At 43.3% G+C, this 17556-nt stretch overlaps 4 protein-coding genes across 5 annotated transcripts in view; 2 read left to right on the top strand and 2 right to left on the bottom strand.

Annotated features, from left to right (window-relative positions):
- Window positions 1-143: 143 nt before the first annotated feature.
- On the bottom strand, window positions 144-8160 carry gpat3 (glycerol-3-phosphate acyltransferase 3). 2 transcript variants are annotated; one of them, XM_005748400.1, is made up of 13 exons: window positions 8096-8160; window positions 6771-6943; window positions 6592-6658; window positions 4320-4608; window positions 3824-3898; window positions 3658-3747; window positions 3483-3576; window positions 3258-3373; window positions 2670-2725; window positions 2481-2566; window positions 2253-2381; window positions 1072-1151; window positions 144-543 (listed from the first exon to the last, which is right to left on the bottom strand). In XM_005748400.1, the coding sequence occupies exons 2-13, from the start codon at window positions 6912-6914 to the stop codon at window positions 414-416; spliced, it is 1356 nt and encodes a 451-aa protein (XP_005748457.1). In that variant the 5' UTR covers window positions 6915-6943; window positions 8096-8160; the 3' UTR covers window positions 144-413. The 2 variants fall into 2 exon arrangements, with proteins under 2 accessions (XP_005748457.1, XP_005748458.1); XM_005748401.1 differs by lacking the exons at window positions 144-543; window positions 1072-1151 and having other exon boundaries at window positions 2258-2381; window positions 2458-2566.
- Window positions 8161-8445: 285 nt separating this feature from the next.
- On the top strand, window positions 8446-12501 carry abraxas1 (abraxas 1, BRCA1 A complex subunit). The gene is made up of 9 exons (XM_005748402.2): window positions 8446-8536; window positions 9461-9551; window positions 9636-9672; window positions 9750-9816; window positions 9884-10080; window positions 10814-10933; window positions 11010-11094; window positions 11179-11290; window positions 11828-12501. The coding sequence occupies exons 1-9, from the start codon at window positions 8456-8458 to the stop codon at window positions 12076-12078; spliced, it is 1041 nt and encodes a 346-aa protein (XP_005748459.1). The 5' UTR covers window positions 8446-8455; the 3' UTR covers window positions 12079-12501.
- A 583-nt stretch (window positions 12502-13084) lies between these two features.
- On the bottom strand, window positions 13085-14432 carry mrps18c (mitochondrial ribosomal protein S18C). Its single transcript, XM_005748399.1, has 6 exons — window positions 14304-14432; window positions 14156-14208; window positions 13995-14078; window positions 13674-13731; window positions 13532-13591; window positions 13085-13207 (listed from the first exon to the last, which is right to left on the bottom strand). Exons 1-6 carry the CDS (start codon window positions 14362-14364, stop codon window positions 13131-13133), a joined length of 393 nt encoding a protein of 130 aa, XP_005748456.1. The 5' UTR covers window positions 14365-14432; the 3' UTR covers window positions 13085-13130.
- A 91-nt stretch (window positions 14433-14523) lies between these two features.
- Window positions 14524-17556, top strand: part of helq (helicase, POLQ like) — a 17638-nt gene continuing 14605 nt past the window's right edge. Inside the window, exons 1-3 of the mRNA XM_005748398.1 lie at window positions 14524-15583; window positions 15819-16380; window positions 16487-16665. Coding sequence (XP_005748455.1) covers window positions 15407-15583; window positions 15819-16380; window positions 16487-16665 — 918 coding nt within the window. The 5' untranslated portion in view covers window positions 14524-15406. The remainder of the gene's footprint in view (window positions 15584-15818; window positions 16381-16486; window positions 16666-17556) is intronic.

Raw genomic sequence — 17556 nt, 5'->3', positions numbered from 1 at the left:
GTGTGTGTGTGTGTGTGTGTGTGTGTGTGTGTGTGTGTGTGTGTGTGTGTGTGTGTGTGTGTGAGAGGTTTATGGTGTGTTGTGTGTAGACACACAGATGAAATGTTTCTTCGTCCATGTGAGAAATAAACAGTGAGCAAAAGTGTCAGTTTGGTTCAGATGTTTGTACAAAAGTTAAAATCAGACACAGCGATGATGATAAATCATCCTCATCTGTGTGATGAAGAGTTCAGTCCTGGCAGCTGATGATGATGATGAAGAGGAGGAGATGAGCAGCTGGATGGGTGATTGTGTTGTGTCATGCTGCCTCCTGCTGGTGGAGATGCTGTCCTGCACCCACAGTCTGATGTGGCATTCAGGTCTGTCCTGTAAAGTCTAAAATCAGACGACCGAGTTTTGCTGTGACTGATTGTTTATGATTGATCGTCTCTGCGGGTGTGTGTGGCACTGATGCTGTTCTGCCTGACGATGACCCTGCTGTACATCTTCTGCTGCTCTTCCTTATACGCGTCCTTCACCTTCCCTCGCTTTAGGCTTCCGTCCCTGAAATGGAGAAAAAAAAAATCAGGAAGGAAGTTTTCACTGAGAATCTCAATCCTGCAGTTTCTTCAAAATAGATTGAAAAACAGTAAAAGATGGTTTTCGACACAGAATTGATGTTGTCATGGATTATAACTATCATATAGTCATAACTTCGGGACTCAAACACAAAAAACTACTCATTAATTTATTATTTACAACGCGTAATCATTTGCTTGTTAGTTTTATTGAGTCGTGCTGACACGTCACTTTAAATGAGCCCTTTTCTCTGTGAGCTCGCTCGGCTGAGAGAAAATGGTCCCTGCTGCTGAGGTGAAATCCTTCAGCTCGCTGTATGTGAAAGCAGACGTCGCCACGACTGACACCTACAAACCGGGACGAACAAACTAAATCTAACGTTCAGTGTTTGATTCAGAACAAAGTTGTTATTTCATCATTTAAAAAAGTGTTTTCTATCTTTAAACTGTTATAATATAGATACAAACTTCAAGTGAGATGTACTTAACTGTACTGAGTAATCTGAGTACTCACCATGCCAGGTCAAGCAGTCCTCCCCGACAAGCAACGGCAGATTTCACTCTGTTGGCAAACTGGACTGCATCCTCTCCATCCTGAAAACACCCCGCGGTCATGTTAGCTGTGATCACATGACTCTCACAATCTGTGTGTGTGTGTGTGTGTGTGTGTGTGTGTGTGTGTGTGTGTGTGTGTGCGCGTGTGTGAGAGAGTGTGTTTATGCTTCGGTAACACTGCTTTTAAAAGCCCAAATGGCGAGCAGCACAGCATTTAACTCCTCGTCTTCATCTGCAGAGCTGTCATCACCATCATCACCCTCCATCAAAAGAGACGCTGGAGGGCGATGATGATGATGCTCAGGTGTTACAGTGTCACCTTCCTGACACAGTGAAGCAGATGCTGCCCCAATCAGGTCAGAGTGGGAATTACAGCATGGGCAGATCACTGAAAATCAAAGGAAAGCGCTCAAACCTTCAGACGTCAGGCCTTCAGGAAGTCCAGACTAACTCTGGATGAAACACAAAATAATTCATTGGGTTAACCCTCTGGGGTCAACAGACACTTTCTAAGGATAGTGCTCGTTATAACTTGCTGCTGAAAAACAAACAAAACAAGAAAAAAAACCTTTTCCTATTGGTGGAAAAATGTGATGTGCTCCTCGTCTTATAGTGGACAGAAACTATTTTTTGGAGTGGCACAAGTCATTTGTGTGGCATCTTATTGTGAGGGTTATAGAAAAAACGCCCGAGGCACTGGCTGCATTTTTAGGTGAATGGTTGTATATAACTTTGTTGTTTGCAACTCTTGTGCATAGGTTTCTAAACAGTACAATTTCTATGCGCTTTGCACTTTGTGTCTTTATTGTGTTTCTATTTGAGGCCTTTCAGTATTATTGTGTGTGTGTGCGTTTCTCATCAGTTAACAGTTAATGTTTGCTATATTAGTGTCAAATGATTTATGCTCAGACGTTTGGTGATGTAAACGTTGGTGGGAAGTTTGTTGGTCACAAGCAGAACGTCGATCAGCTGATCTTTTCTACCTGTTGTTTACTGTGAGGTCATGTGACGGGTGACCCCTGATGGATTAATCAGTATGTGTGTGAAAGGTTAAAGGCCAAAAATATAGTTTAATTTCCCCGCTCGTACTTCAGATCCCTCACTGGGGTGTTTCTAGAGACGTTGACCTCCGAGGCGTACCTGTATGGTCATGGGTGGGAGGTACCACACATTGACGACGATGGCCCAACTGGTCATGGTGCGCAGCAGATAGCTGACCATGTTGTACTTGCTGCTGTTCCAGAAAGCATCACCCAAGCGAGGGTCGTACTGAGACACAAAAGGAGGGAAGATGAGTCAGGTTCTCAAAGCTGATTGGCTCAGGTAAAACATTTTCTGGACTAACCGATCATCGTGCAGCTTTGCTACCTTGATGGCGACGGGATGGATCGTTCCTCCGATCTCAAAGCTGCCCTTCTTAAACATCATGACCGACGTGTTGTTGATACAAGTTCCTGTTACAGAGACAAAGACAGACATTATCCCGCCATCAAATCATGATTATCATTACCACCACCATCATCATCATCATCACCACCACCATCATGTGACGCTGACCTTCAGGAAATATAAGGATGGGAAGTTTGGTCTTTGCTGCTACGTGAGCTCTGAGCCTGCAGAGAGGAAGCACACGTCAGTGAGTCATCAAACACATCTGCATCAACACTTTCACAAAACAGCTGTAATTACAGATGTTCCCATTCTCTCGCTGTTTGACTGTAATGTGGTCACAAACCCTGAGTGTGACCCTCGAGCTCGAGGCTGTGGTGAGCGTTTAGTTCACAGGAAGTGACCCTGGACCAATTCAGCTGACTCATCAAAGCGTTACGCCACACGGCCGCAGCTCGCCGAGGAGACAGCAAGGTAAACATCAACAGTTGATCATCAGCAGCTCGGCAGAGGATGAAACACACGCACAAACATACACACAGGCTCCTGATCCACCGGCTCTGACAGGCAGAGCCACGCTGAACTACCTCCTGAGCCAACGGAACAAATTAAAGGTCACGGTGCTAAAAATGTGTGATCATATGGGCCGCACCCAGCTGTCACTGATGTCAGAGCATCTCCACCATCACGGTTTGGAGCAGAAATAAAAACGTCTGACTCTGTCTGGCAGGTGAAATCGTTTACAGTCAGCCTCACCTGCTGGTCACCGCGTGGCGGTCTTTCATCTCCGACCTCTCAAACCAAACATGAGGGCACGACCTCACCATCGACCTCTGGATGACCCCCATCAGACCTCCATGAATCTGCCCCACCTGAGGACAACATAGCATCAAGACAACAGAACACACACACATGTACAAACACACAAAGGCACGCCGACACACACACATAAACACACACCCACGCACGCATGACACTTACCATGGCATAGCAGCCGTCATTGGCCAGGATCACCACATCGATGGGCGTGGTGTGATTAGCCACGCAGATCCCTCCTTTCTGAGGTCGGTTCTCTCTGCAGAAAGAAACACGTGTTCAGATTGACAGGAAGTGCTCGACAGGAAGCACTTGACAGGAAGCGATGAAGTGGACTGACTTGTTGTGGTAGCGGATGGTGGCCGACAGCGCCCGGGCACAGATCCTGTAGCAGGTCAGGTGGACAACTTCGCTCAGCCAGTACTTCACACTGAAACAGATGCACATGCTCAGTTTGTGCCTCGCCGAGGCAGTCACCAAAGCTGTGAACCGTGGAAGCGCCATACCTGTTCTCAGGCAGAAATCCAACTAGAGTCGTTCCAATCACAAGCCACGAGAGGCCGATGATGGCCAGAGTAATCCTGCAGAGACATGAGGAGGAGAAGGTGAAAATCCCCCTGATCAGAACTGTCTCACTTTTATTCACTGAGAAGGCCTCAGAGAGATAGTAGCTCTGTCACTTGGTTTCTGAATGATGGGTGTAACCATACAGACTGCACATGTACAGACTGCACTGCGGTGATGATGGTTTGGAGATAATTACAGCTAACTGCTCATCTATTATCTGTTTTCTCACCAGTGATGTGTTACAGTGAGCAGCACTTCCTGTTTATTAGTTAAAAGCAGAAGATGTAAGCACTGGAGTGACCTGAGAGCACTGAAACGTGCCTCTGGCTGAATTGCTTCACCGCTGTGAGAGCTGCTGTTCCTGTTGCAAAGGCCAATGATGCTGAAATCAGTGCCTCCCCGGGTAGGTGAGAGGTCGAGCTGTGACACACTGACCTGAGAGGGAAGAGGACACAATAGCGCACGAACACGCCGATGCCCCAGAAGATGGTGAGGCGGAGGCTGATGTAGCGGAAGTTCTGGTTGGTGCGGGTCAGGAGGTTCCAGGAGGCCAGCTCCTCAGAGGAGAAGCGCTGGGTCACCTGGTCGTCCACGATGCTCTCCAGGCCCTTCTTGCAGAAATACAAGGCGTCACTCAGAGCAAACTCACCGCCTTCCAGAGACCGAGAACGCCGCAACTGCTCCATCTCCTCCTCCATCGAGCCCTCCGCTCGCTCGATGATCCCTGAGTCATCAGAGAGTTTCAGAAAGAGTTCAGCAGGACCAGAGTTTAACAAAGACACAGTGGAGACGAGAGAGGAAGGAACAAAGAACAGCACCGCGTTTAGTCTCACTGTCTTTATTTGAGCATATATCATGTATTTTCATATGTTTTATCAAACTCCTGTCTCTGTGATTTTCTTTTAAAAGCCTGTGTGACTGTCTTGATGCATGATCAATCATCCAGGTAAGCAAATCTCAATCGTTGATTCCGTTCATCTGGATTCTTCAGTGGGAGAAACATTTCATCATCATCCAAGTGATTTCTTCAGTCTCAGCTGACTCCAGGTTTCCAACCTTTGAACAGAACCTGACTGCAGGTTTCCCCAATCTTATAAACAGTACATGTGCATACTAACTGAAACTAGCACCACTGGTGAAAAATGGGCTGTGAGGTCAGTTCCTTAATCTTAACCATTGCAGCCATTCCCCAACTCTCTGTAAATGCTACTCATGGTCATAACAATGATCATGAAACTGACCTCACATTGTTCGTCAGTGGGCTGGTTTCAGGCAAATTTACTGTTTATAAGATTGGGGAAACCTGCAGTCAGGTTCTGTTCAAAGGTTGGAAACCTGCAGTCAGCTGAGACTGAAGAAGCCACTTGGATGATGATGAAACGTTTCTCCTACTGAAAACATCAACTCTTTGAGAACCAGTGTGATTGTTTCTATGTCGCTATGTGTTTTCACCTGTTTTGGGGGTCATTTTGTTCTCTGTGTGGTGGTTTTGTGTCTCTCTGTTGTTGTTTAGAGTCTCATATTTTTTGTTGTTGTCATGTTTGTGTGTCTTCCTGTTTCCATGTCTTTGTCCCTGAATTAACCCAGAGGGACCTGAATGACCTTTTTTTTAAACGTTGGTCACTTTCCTGTCCTTAAGGACGTTTGACTCTGTGTGAAAGGTTCTTGTATTTATTTCTATTTTTTTTCTGATCTTGTGCCTCAGAAAAAGTTTGCAGTAAATCTGTGAGGCCTACAGGCTGTTAAGGGTTAAACCTCTGACACAGCAGCAAAGCAGCAGTACCTGTGTTTGTTATTAACGTGTGTGTTAGTGTGTGTGTCTGAGTTTCTCAGGCTTCTGTTTGACCAGCGTTATGTAAGCAGCTGTTGCATCATCATCCTGAGACGAGCCATGTGCTTCTCTCCCTGACCTACAGCCCAACATCAGATGCTGCAGCTGACCAATAGGAAGCCCCCACCCTCGGGGCACAGTGTCACATGATCTGTGCTCGCAGCCCAAACATCCAAACAGGAACAGGAGCTGAAACTCCAAGCAGCAGCACAGAGGAATCGCTTTCTGCTTTTAAAGTCTTGTGCGCCACATCAGAACGGAACAAAAGTTTGATCAGTCATGAGATCAACGGGATTATTGGTTTATTTAATAAATACAGTTTCAATTTGACCAAATGTGATCATTTAACATAGCGATTCACTGTTTAAAGCCTTAAAAATCTAATTTTAGTTTTTTCAAATATTATTCTAATGTTATTAGAAATTATTTATTGTAAAAACATTATTATTTCTGATTTTTATTATGACACGGATTATGACAATATCCAACGGCTTTGTACCTCATTTATTATAAATATATGTATATATATTATGCATATATACATATATATTATAGTTTCTTTATTTAAAGTGTCTTTTTAAAATTAGATTTATATAATTATATAAAAATGTTATTATAAAACATATATACATGACATATACATAATTTTATTTTGATGTTTTTCATTCCCTGTTTAAAATATTTTTCCTGTTTTTATTATATTTGTTATTGAGGACGATGAGTTTTTATCTGACAGCTTTTGCTGTCCGGTAGTTTTTACATAAATGTGAATAATCAAACTTCTCTGATGATGTATTTCTACGTCTGATCATTAGTCATTATTTATTGATTAACTGACAGACTGAATGTTTTCTGCTGTGATGCGAGCAGACTCACCATTGGGCAGCGGTGCGGGTACGCTGGGCTGCTCCTCGCGTCCTCTCTGGATTCGTATCGTGGCCCACTGCAATGTTATTAGGACAGATGACCTCTGACCCCACTCTGCTGCTGCTGCTCATTGCACAACTTTACACACATGTTGACCATAGACATGAATTCCTCTGAGGACAGCTTACCTCAAGGAGTTTAACCAGGATCTGGATGTAGACGCTGGTGACACCCAGAGAGAGGCCGAACATGGCGGGCAGCGTGATGAAGAACACGACTACGAATATCCACAGCTGGAAAACAGCCACGGCCACGGTCCACAGGTCCTCCATTGCTGACAGCTTGGAGGTCACCTCATCATCTGCAAACAGGAGGTTAAAGGAGGCGTTCCCATCATGTTCCCCTGAGGACGAACCAAAAACGCTCTGACCTGCTCCCCATCACCTCCACCACAGTCAGCATGCCATCCTTCTCCCCAATATACTTTCATTCTTTGACTTTCCAGAACAGAAGTAAATGATCATTGAATAGGAACAGCTTTATTCATTTCTATGCTGATGACAGTTGTTTACTAATCAGCTCCTTCTGCCAACAAAATTCTGTCTAATCTACTTACAGGATCTTCTTCTAAACATTTTAAGCTCCAGATTCTAAAAAGTTTTTAAAACTATTATTTCAAGCAAAAACGTCAAAGAAAAATAACATAACATATAATACATAACAACTTTAAGGTACTTATGCTCAAGTATTTCTGCTTTTTTATTATTCTATAATACTCCAAACCTTTTCAGTTATGACTGTAGATTTATTTTGGGAGTTTTTATGATTATCATCTTTCTTTCTGACCTGCTTTTAACTAAATGTGCTAAATGTGCTCATGTATTGTGTATATGTATAAAACAAAGTCTTATACAAATGAAAGAACATTTTAATTCATATTACAGCTGTTGCTGAATTGAAGTTATAATAGTAGAAATATTTTAGGTTTCTGTTTGTTTGTTTTTTATCAACAAAACATCAAATATTTGATTGAATATAGGTTAAAAATGTGAATTTCATATTTGTCTGCTTTTAAATGAGAGGAAGGTGAAGAGTTTTGACTATTGCGTGAGAAAGACAAATAAGGCATTTCATTATATCACAGGCTGTTTAAAAACCAAGTGCACATATTTAACTAATGCATAATTAATACATATATGTTTACAGCCTTTTTAAAACACATATAACCCTTTAAAACTTGTAATTTAATGTAATATAAAAACAACAAATTTTAATTGACATAAAAATTTATAATGAGAAAATGACCATTTTGAACTCAGAATGAAATCAGTTGTTAACTACAGGTTCATATACTGACTATAAAACAGTCACTCACAGCAGTAAATGAAGTAGTTTTAAAACTTTAGCAGACAATCAGTTTAGCTGTTAAAACAACAACAACAACAACAACAACAAACATTCAAAACTATGATTATTAAACAGCCTGCGGTGACTCTGGAAGTTTAACTCTTACCTGTAATCGAGTATTTGTACGTTTCAAATCCAAAGTACCGTTACAGGAGTGAATTACTAGAGCTATTGTTCGGATAAAGGAAGTTAGACCCGGTAGTCCGACTATCTAAACTGAACTAACCCGGGTTACCGGGACAGGACCCCCACAGAAGGCCCTGTTTCAGTGGAAGTGTGCCTAGGAGCGAGGAGAGGCGAGCGGATGCTGCTGTCCGGAGAAACTGAACCTTCAGCCCGCTGGTTTTATGGTTAGCTCGCTAACCAGCCCGCTCCTCCTGCAGCGGAGCCTGCTGCGCACGAAAAACAATTCGCAGCGTATGACTGCGCGTATGTGACGCGTCTGTGTTTGTGATGAAACGGCATCATGGCGGAGCCCACTGTCCGCTTGCCCGGGATCGTTTTAGCTTCCCTCATGTTTCAGCACGTTAACAGTGACTCCGATGTGGTAAGGAGCTCTTTTACTCGTCATTAAAACTGATGAATTCTTATTGAGCCTTTGTGGGTGATTATGTAGTATTATTGGGAAAGCTAGCAAATAGAACAGACGCGCCAGGTGTTAGTATCAGGCTTTAAAGTTCATAAATTCGTATTTATTAGTTTAATTATTCGGATTTCAGCGTGTCGTTTGATGCAGCGAAGAACAGTTTGTCGTCTAAGTGAAGTCAAAACTCCCCCTGTGGTGTTTCTTCAACTTTTAAACTAGCTAACCGCTCTCAGGTTCCAAACAAACCAGACTCCATTCAAAAATCTACTAATTTAACCAGGTCCCGATAAGAAGTCAAACAGTGTAAAACATATTAAAAAACATTTTAATATTCAGACAGGTGTGTAGGAAAATTCGGTACATCCATGATCCAACACGGAACGATTACGCGAGTCGAGTTTTGCATGAAACCCGAGATGTTACTGCTCCTTTTCAACCATTCCCGTCGGTGCAAACCACACTCCATTCACAGATTTTAGGTTTTAATGTAACACCGATTATTCTCGTGTATTCGTGCACTTTTAAACAGATCCCCAAATTAACGATGATTTGTTGGTAAATTCGGCATATGGTTAATCCAACTACTGAATCTTACTGAAGACATAATTTAATTGAAAAATTGTTGCTCAGTTCTCGTCCACCACCGTGTTTCAGAATACACCAGACTACATTAAAAAAATGTAAAGTTTAATGAAAATGGCTCCTGACAAGAAAACGTTAGCGTGAAACATAATCAAATACATTCAAGTATTCAGGTAGGTCTGTTGGTAAATTTGGCATATATTTTAATATTTATGTAAAAATGCTGTAGCCGAAATGATTATATTCAGTAAACAAATGCTTATAGATGTAGGGTTTTTATATCTGGTTTTATTCATCCATCAGGAGGGGTTGATCCTCGGAGAGAGCAGGTTTGACGAGCAGGTCACCATCAGCGACTCTCAGGCCGATCACATCCACATCGAGGAAACATACAGTAAGTGCATCTCAATGAACTGTACGGTTACACGAGTACTACAGTTACTGGTACACTTTTAGGAATGTCTGTTTTCTCTGACAGACGTCCAGAAGCACATCGCCTGCCACAGACTGAACACGTGAGTGATGCATCGTGACGTAATCATGCCATCGTGTGTGTGCTGTGTTCTTATGTAAAGGTGTGTCTGCGTGTCAGTCTGTACAGCAGGGATGGACAGGTGAACGCGGAGGAGCTACACAAGCTGCTGGCAGAGAACAAGCAGGTGAGTGGGGTGGGGAGAAGGTTTCGGCATGATGCGATCATGTGATTGACGTGTTCGGCTTGTGAAGGAGAGCGTGATCGGCTGGTACCGGCAGCGCAGGAACTCGGAGCAGCAGATGACCTTTAGAGAGAAGCTGGTGCACGAGAACCTGAAGAGCGCTCTCTCCAACCCTCACATGATCTTTGTGCTGCTGACTCCCACCAAGACGACACCTCCAGGCTCCACGCACAGGATGGAGTACTCGGCCTTCATCTCCCGCAGCAGGTGGCGCTCTGAGTATACCTGAATATCTTTATATCAGCTTGCTCTCTAGCGTTGTCTCTTAATCCTCTACAAAGACACATCATCTCATAGATTTTACCCAAATGTGGAGTTTGTGTTGTGGGAGGTTGCTCCTTTGGTGACATTTGAAATCAGTCCACAGAGTTAGCAAAGGTGGGCTTTTTTTTTTTTTAAAGTTATTAGATTAAAATAATCTACCCCGGGGCTCCAGAACGATGCCCTGAGGAACACCATCAGAATCTGAGACTGCCAAACCTCTGTCTGCCTGAAGTTCCCGTATGAAACCTCTTAAAGATAATTTTTACTGTTAAAGCTGATCAACCAGGTCACTGCCACCTGTTTGTGTTGGATGAATGTTTCTTAGTTTTATATAAAAAGAAAAGAAAAAACCTCAATTTACTCAGCAGGTGCTGGCAACTTAAATATCAGAAGAAACTGAGTGTGAATGAAGTGAAATGTTGTATAATTATTAAAATGCTCCAGTTGGCTTTTAAAGTGAATAAAAACAACTGGGAGGCATTCAGGGACACTGGTGAGGCTTTAAGGTCAGTCACAGAGGTCTAAAACATCTCAGCTTTGGGTGAAGCAATCAGGTCAGTTAGAGGAACGTTGAATGAAAACAGGTAGGTGGGGGCGGGTGGACAGCTTGGTGTTTCCACGTTTAACTGACTCGTGTCTTTTCCTTATGGTTTGTGTTTCTTCTTCTCCTGTGGAGGCACTTCATGAACGTCCCCGTGCTCATCACCAACCTCGGCCTCCTCGAGCAGCTTTCTTACTGGAAGGTGTCGGCGCCGTGCTCTGCAGCCGGTTACAGCCTCACAATGAAGAAACACGGGTATGCCCCGCCCACGCTGGCACGTTTACACCGTGTCTGTGTTTCTGCTGGCATAACTGAGATCTCTTTGTTTCAGGTCAAAGTTCTTCTGCTCCAGCGGGCTGCTGAAGGAGGTGAACGAAGTGAATAAGATGAACGACTCGCTGCAGGTGGAGCTGCAGGTGAGCAAAATTGTCAGAGCACCTGAACTTCCTGCCACCTCACTTCCTGTTTGATTCACTCTGCATCCTTCTGTTTGTGAACAGAAAACGTGCAGAGACGTGGAGGAGAGCGAACGCCTGGTCGAAATGCTGCAGACGGAGGTGTCAGCCCTGAGGACGAAGCTCAGAGAGAGGCAGCAGAGCGAATCAGGAAAAGGTTTCAGATTATTTTATCTAATCTCACACAGCAGCGGGATTAGATGAATTTCCGGTATCTGCCTCTTCCCGACACCAGAGACACGTCTCAGGATCAGCCCAGCATTTTAAAAACACAACGCAGAAACTCTTTCCGTGCTAACATGTGGACAAGGAAAACTGAGAGTTAGTCTCATAATGTCAAAGGTGTTGTGTGATTTGTGGGCTTTTGATTGGCCAGTATTTTGTCGTGGTTAGGTCTATATCACTGCGTGTTGCTTTGGCGTGCTCTCCACAGACTGTGAAGTCGCTCTTTGCATTTTCATGGAGAGAATTTTTCGATTTTTTCATATTTTAAAAATTCGACCAGTTAGAAATTAAAATAATAATAATGATGAATATTTGGTTCGCAGTGATAATTAAAGTGGTAGGTGAAGGTGAAAACCCTGACAGGAGAGGAAAAAGGAAGTGCCAGTTTAATGTCTTTATTTAAAATCACGGTTGGCTGATGACCTGCAGTAAAAATGTTTCTGAACTTTTGCACTTTCTCCATGAACAGAAAGCGCCGCCGACCCCGGCGAGCCAAGGAAAAACCGGCTGCTTCAGGAGGCCGTCAGGGCGCTGCTCGCCTCCTCGCCGCTCTTCCACACTCAGACGCTCACGCTGCAGGGACTTCCTGTTCCTGACCACACAGATGACATTTCCACGACAGCAAGGGAGGCGCCGCCGCCGAGCGCAACAAACTGCCGTAAAAGGTTGAGGGAAATGCTGCCAGAGAAGGAGAGGAAACGCAGGAGGAGCAAGAGCTGAGTCCAGGACGTATCCAAGTTCTGTCGGATGTTTTTGGAACCGGTCTGTTTAAAAGAACTGTTATTGATAAAGTTTGTTTCAAAAAAGGACAGCAGAGGTTCTTTTTACCTGAGCAGGTGTAAAGTTCAGACTCTTCACGCTCAGATGGAGGACTGGTTTGATTTAGACTTCCAGCTGTGACACTTTGGTGTTTGTTCCAGATGTTCGGTTTTAGAGTCATCGGGTTTTTACCTTTTCTTTGGTTTCAAAGTTTTTGCCTGACCTTCAGTTGATCTCGCGCTCACAAAGAAACTGTTTCACACTGCGTTTTATTTTTCACTGTAAAGGATGAAGCGTGCGTTCCATTAAAGGTCTGACCGTGTGCGGTCATTCGAGTTTATCTTCAGACTGCAGCAGAAATCATAAAGCTCTGAATTACACAAACCTGCCTGTTTTTATTTTCTGTTTCATATAAATCAGAGGAGTCAAACATGTGGCTTGGGGACCAGAATCAGCCCACGATAGAGTCCGGTCTAGTCCAGGTGGTGGTGAGAACTCTAAAAACTGATGAAATGCAAGAAGAGTTTTCTCCCACAGCCGGTCTCACCGGCTCAATGAGGCCAACTGATTTTTCTCCATAAACACGAACCTTCTGGGTTTTACCGGCTCTGTACGAGGCGACGGGACTTCAGAGATCCCGGGTTACGTTAGTTCACGCATTTTCTTTGTTTTAAACTCCAGTGACACAAACTTTGAAAGAGAATCCAGGAAAACAATATTTCAGTCATTATTTTATAGATAGAATATTTTATAGATTCTCTGTTTAGTGTGATGTTTGAAGGTCTTCAGATGACGTCACAACCTTTCTGTTTTCAGAAGGTCCAAATTAAAAAAAAACAAAAAACTAGCAAGTGTTTTTAAAGTGTTTAAACTCCTTCACATTAAGAAACCGTGCAGAGGTGTTTACTCTGATGAGGACACGCTTCACGTTTGACGCTTTGGCCCAAGAAATTCACCGACAGCAAACTGACAGCAGAGAAACTTTATTTACACAGACACACAGATGTTTCACACTAATCCAGATGTTTGATTCCACAGATGTTAGGGTCCTTCATGAACTGTGGATGTTTGTGCGTCACTGACATGAAACCTGCAAACAAAAGTTTATATTAACAGCTGTAGCTCAGCTCAGAGGGAAACGCTTCTTATATAATTATGTTAGAAATGTGGCGAAAATGGGAATGTTTGGATTATATTTGTTAAAAGGCAAAAATATGAAAAAGAGGAAAAATGCAAAAAAAGCTTTTCATTAATTGGGTCATCAAATATTAATTTACTAAAATTGAAAAAATTAAATAATTTAGTCTAAAAAAAAAAAAATCAGACAAAAATTGGGATTAAAGTTGAGATTATGACAGCAAACAAATCAAATGACGAAACAGAAGAATTGAAAGTTAAGATGCTGTGAACGTACCCATGGACTGAGCCTTCTTTATCGCCTTCGACACTTCTTTCTGTTTCCTTCCGCATAAACCTGAAAAAACAGAAGGTGGTGTGACCCAACCTGATGATGATGATGATTTAATCCAGATGACCTGTTTCGGGCAAAGACTCACGTGTGATGTGGCGGCCATAGATCCTGCCCGTGTGCGGCGAGATAAACTGAGAGAGCAGCTGCAGGGCGACAAACTCAGATTAATCCACGACTGAACTGAGACTCAGTCTGACTTGGGATCAGGAGATCCTGTCACACACCTGGAGGAGCAGAGCTGCTGCTTCAGGTGTGCACCCAAGCGCAAAGGTCAGAGGTGAAGGCCTGATTTCTGATAAACTGATTATAATCTTCCCGGTCACAGATATTCTGACAATAATCTCACTCAGCGTGTTTCTCATTATTTAATCTGTGGTGAAGAGCTGTTTCTTCCCGTTTGACTCACCTGGATGTTTTTAAAGTCCACCGTGACGTCACAGAGGACGCAGCCCTTCTGGGGCTCTCTGTACGGGTTCTCCATGTTCACCAGCTGAAAAACACAAACAAATCTTCATAACCAAACTGAAATCAACGGCGAGCATCCATCAGCCTGCACTCAGCACCCACCCCGCCCTCCGTCCGTCCGGCTTCATCTGCTGCGACCGCGAAGCTCCGCACACCTGCACGGAAGCAGCACGGCTAGAGTTAGCATTTGCACCAGAAGGATTGGAGTTAAACTTTTATTTTTGTAATTAACGTGTTACGCACGACTCACCTGTGTTTCCATAACGACATAAGACAGGTTTCCACCTCTGCAACTCCCTCAGACACAACATGTTGACCTAACACGGGACAGGAACCGCTTCCGCTGCAACTGAGAAATACTTCCAACCACTTCCGCAAAGGCTGCTTGTGACTTGGATATATACTGTGACTGGACGATGTCACTAAATTTAAAATATAAACCTAAAAGAAGTATTCTGTCTGTTTTTAATATTTCACGGATTTACACAATCTAAATGTTTAATATTAATGAGATATAACGCTTCGCTTTGAGTTTTTTACGGAAAGGTTTAATCGTTACTCATTCCAAAGATAAACCAAATCAAGATAGAAATCACCCGGAACACATAAAGTCTTAGGAAAAGCAGCCCTAAGCCTCAGATTAGCTTTAGTTTGTGCCACTTGTCAGCTTGCTATTAATGTATGTTAAAGCGGTGTTGCAGTTTGTCATTGAAACGTGACTGAAACCACGTACAGCTGTCCTAAAACTCCTAAACTATCCTAGCGGCAAACATCACATCTAATTACCGTTTCAAAACAGACTTAACCCGTTTTCAGTCGAAACTCAATTTTTCATCCAAGGCGTCTAATTATTAAGGTTTGATAAGACTTAATTTTTTAGCATTTAAAAGCTAATCGAGATGTTTAATTGCACGTTTTGACACTTTTTGAACGACTGTAACTCAGAGTTAGCGCCTCAGTAAACCGAAAGCGGAAGTGATGGTGGCATTTCTCTCTCACTCCAGGATTAATGATAGTTATTTTTAATGAAGGATTCGCTGAGCTGCTGTAGATGCGCGTTTAGTGAACGTTATTATTACTGGTGGTGTTAAAAGTTATTCCATGGACACACTATTATTTATTTGAGCTTGTTTGTGATTAATTTGTAGTTTTTGTAACTGAATGCCGGCGCTTGCTAGCTAGCTGCTCACTGAGCCTGTGTGGGCTCTTTGGTGTTTTTAGGTCTCATCATTTAACGTCAACTTGTTTAAGGTGGCGTTTAAATGGCTGCAGCAGCAGGTTAGTGAAGTATGCGAGAACTATAAAATGTTTATTGTGTTTCACATGTAGCCGCAGGGGTCTGCGCTCACAGGGATGAACTACGGAAGGCTGGAAGTCAAAATAAAACGAGTCTGTCAGAGGAAGAGGGCGAGAGACCACCTGAAAGCTTACCTGACACCTGCCAGGAAGAGGGGAGGGGCTGTCTGTTCCCCGCTATGCAACTCCAACAGGAGGATCAGCAGCATCATGGCTGAAAGCAGAGCTGTGGAGGTATATCTTGCATATTGACGAGCAGGGTTCGACTCTCCTCAAGTCTGAGTGCATTGAAGTCTGAGAAAATGAGCCTCCTTCTCACCTAATCTCTGAGCTCAGTGAACACCTCCCCGATGTGTTTAATGACTCAGTTGGTCATAGAGTAATCAGAAATCAGAAAGAAAAATGATGCCCTGATCGATTAATAACCAGTTTGAAGTCCACGCTGGTGGTATTCTTTTTTTCTTGGCAGTACTGCAGCGACAGCGAGGATTTATTCGGCGACTATGACAGCATCTTAGGGGATTCGTCTGTCCTGGCAAAACTGGATGATGCCGAGCAAAATGAAAGGCTTCGAGGGGTGGAGCAACAACCAGGAGACGAGGATGTCCTCTCAGACTCCATTCTGGACGGCCTTGGAGATGAACCCTTCGAGGACCTACCGGCCAGCCAGCTGCAGTTTCAGGAGGAAGTTCAGGAGAAGGCGAAGAGAAGCCGACTCCAGGACAGAGACAAAACCTCAACGCCTTTCAGAGGACTAGCAAACGGAGAGGGTCCACCCAGGAGACCAGCCGGAGCGAGGAGGAGCGTTGCCGACCAGCTGAAGAGGACGATGCTTGGCAACGCAGCGGCTCCTTCTGCCGTTTCACGGACAGCGATGCTGAAGGAGGCGGTGGTTTCTGAGGAGATAAACGTCGCCATGCAGGCCATGGAGACTGTCTCTGCTGACATGCCTGACCTTGGGCCATTCTTTGGGCTTCCAAGCAAAGTGAAGGAGCTGATGTTTAAACTGAGAGGAATCCAGAGTTTGTATGGTGAGATTTTTGTATATCACAATAAAATTGAAATATTGTAGTTTCTGCACAGAATAAGTCAAGTGAAGACATTTACAACCGGTTTTGTTTTTTTGGGTTTCTTCAGACTGGCAGCAGACGTGTCTGAACTTGGACTGTGTTCAGCAGAGGAAGAATCTGATCTACTCCCTTCCCACCAGTGGTGGGAAAACTCTAGTGGCAGAGATCCTTATCCTCCGAGAACTGCTGTGCAGGAGGAAGGACTGTCTGTTCATCTTGCCCTACATATCGCTGGTGCAGGAGAAGGTACAGAAACCACAGAACATCAAAACATATCAGAAAAGTCTGTTTTGTCAACAGAATGCATAAATGCTAGTAGATGCTACTGAGCTGCTAATGGGTAATAGGCAAATGAGTAAAATTAATCGATGTTGTTTAATGTTCTGTAGGGAAACTTTCAGACTGGGATTATTGTTGATGTTACTCTCACTCCTGAACACGAGCAAATGGTTTGTTAGCTTTTGGTCTCAGATATAAAAGTATATCATCTGCATAGAACTTGACATCAGAGGATAATATTTGTGTTTGTGGAATAAAAGAGGAGTAGAAGTAATGACTTTCTGGTTGTGTGGGATAACAAGCTTTGACTTAAAATATAAAATGATAAAACTTCTTCTAAGCGTAAATTAAAATTTACGCTTAGAAGAAATACAAATAAAAATCAGAAATATAGCACTGTGGGGTGATACAAACTGCCATGGTAGTGTGGATTATCGATTTCCTTATCAATTCTCATTGGCTCCACTTTGAGAGTCACCACCATCTTTAAGCACTATATCAAAGACATTACATTCATGCAAATTAATTACATGCAGTGTGGTCAAAGGTATTTTCTCTCTTTGTTGTGATCAGTGTTGGGGTCATTACTCAAAAAAGTAAAGTAAAAAAGTTATTACACTGAGCACTTTTCTTAAAAGTAATGCAGAACGTTACATTGCACATATTTTTATCAAAACTCTGGTTTTACGTGGCCTATCAACACAATTTAAAAACTGGTATAAAGTCCACACCTTTTCCGTCAATTGTTCCGTCTGTCCTGCTCACATCTCCAGTGGTTGTACACGTTGTCATTAACGTGGCTTCACTCCACATCAGCCGCTTTGCTAGCTAATGCTGGGCTTACACTGTGCGATTTTT

Source organism: Pundamilia nyererei, unplaced genomic scaffold (genome assembly GCF_000239375.1).
Source record: "Pundamilia nyererei isolate P.nyererei 1_Seehausen unplaced genomic scaffold, PunNye1.0 scaffold00221, whole genome shotgun sequence".
Classification (NCBI taxonomy): domain Eukaryota; kingdom Metazoa; phylum Chordata; class Actinopteri; order Cichliformes; family Cichlidae; genus Pundamilia; species Pundamilia nyererei.
The sequence above is the reverse complement of the archived record's forward strand: the minus strand, read 5'-3'. Positions and strand labels throughout refer to the sequence as shown.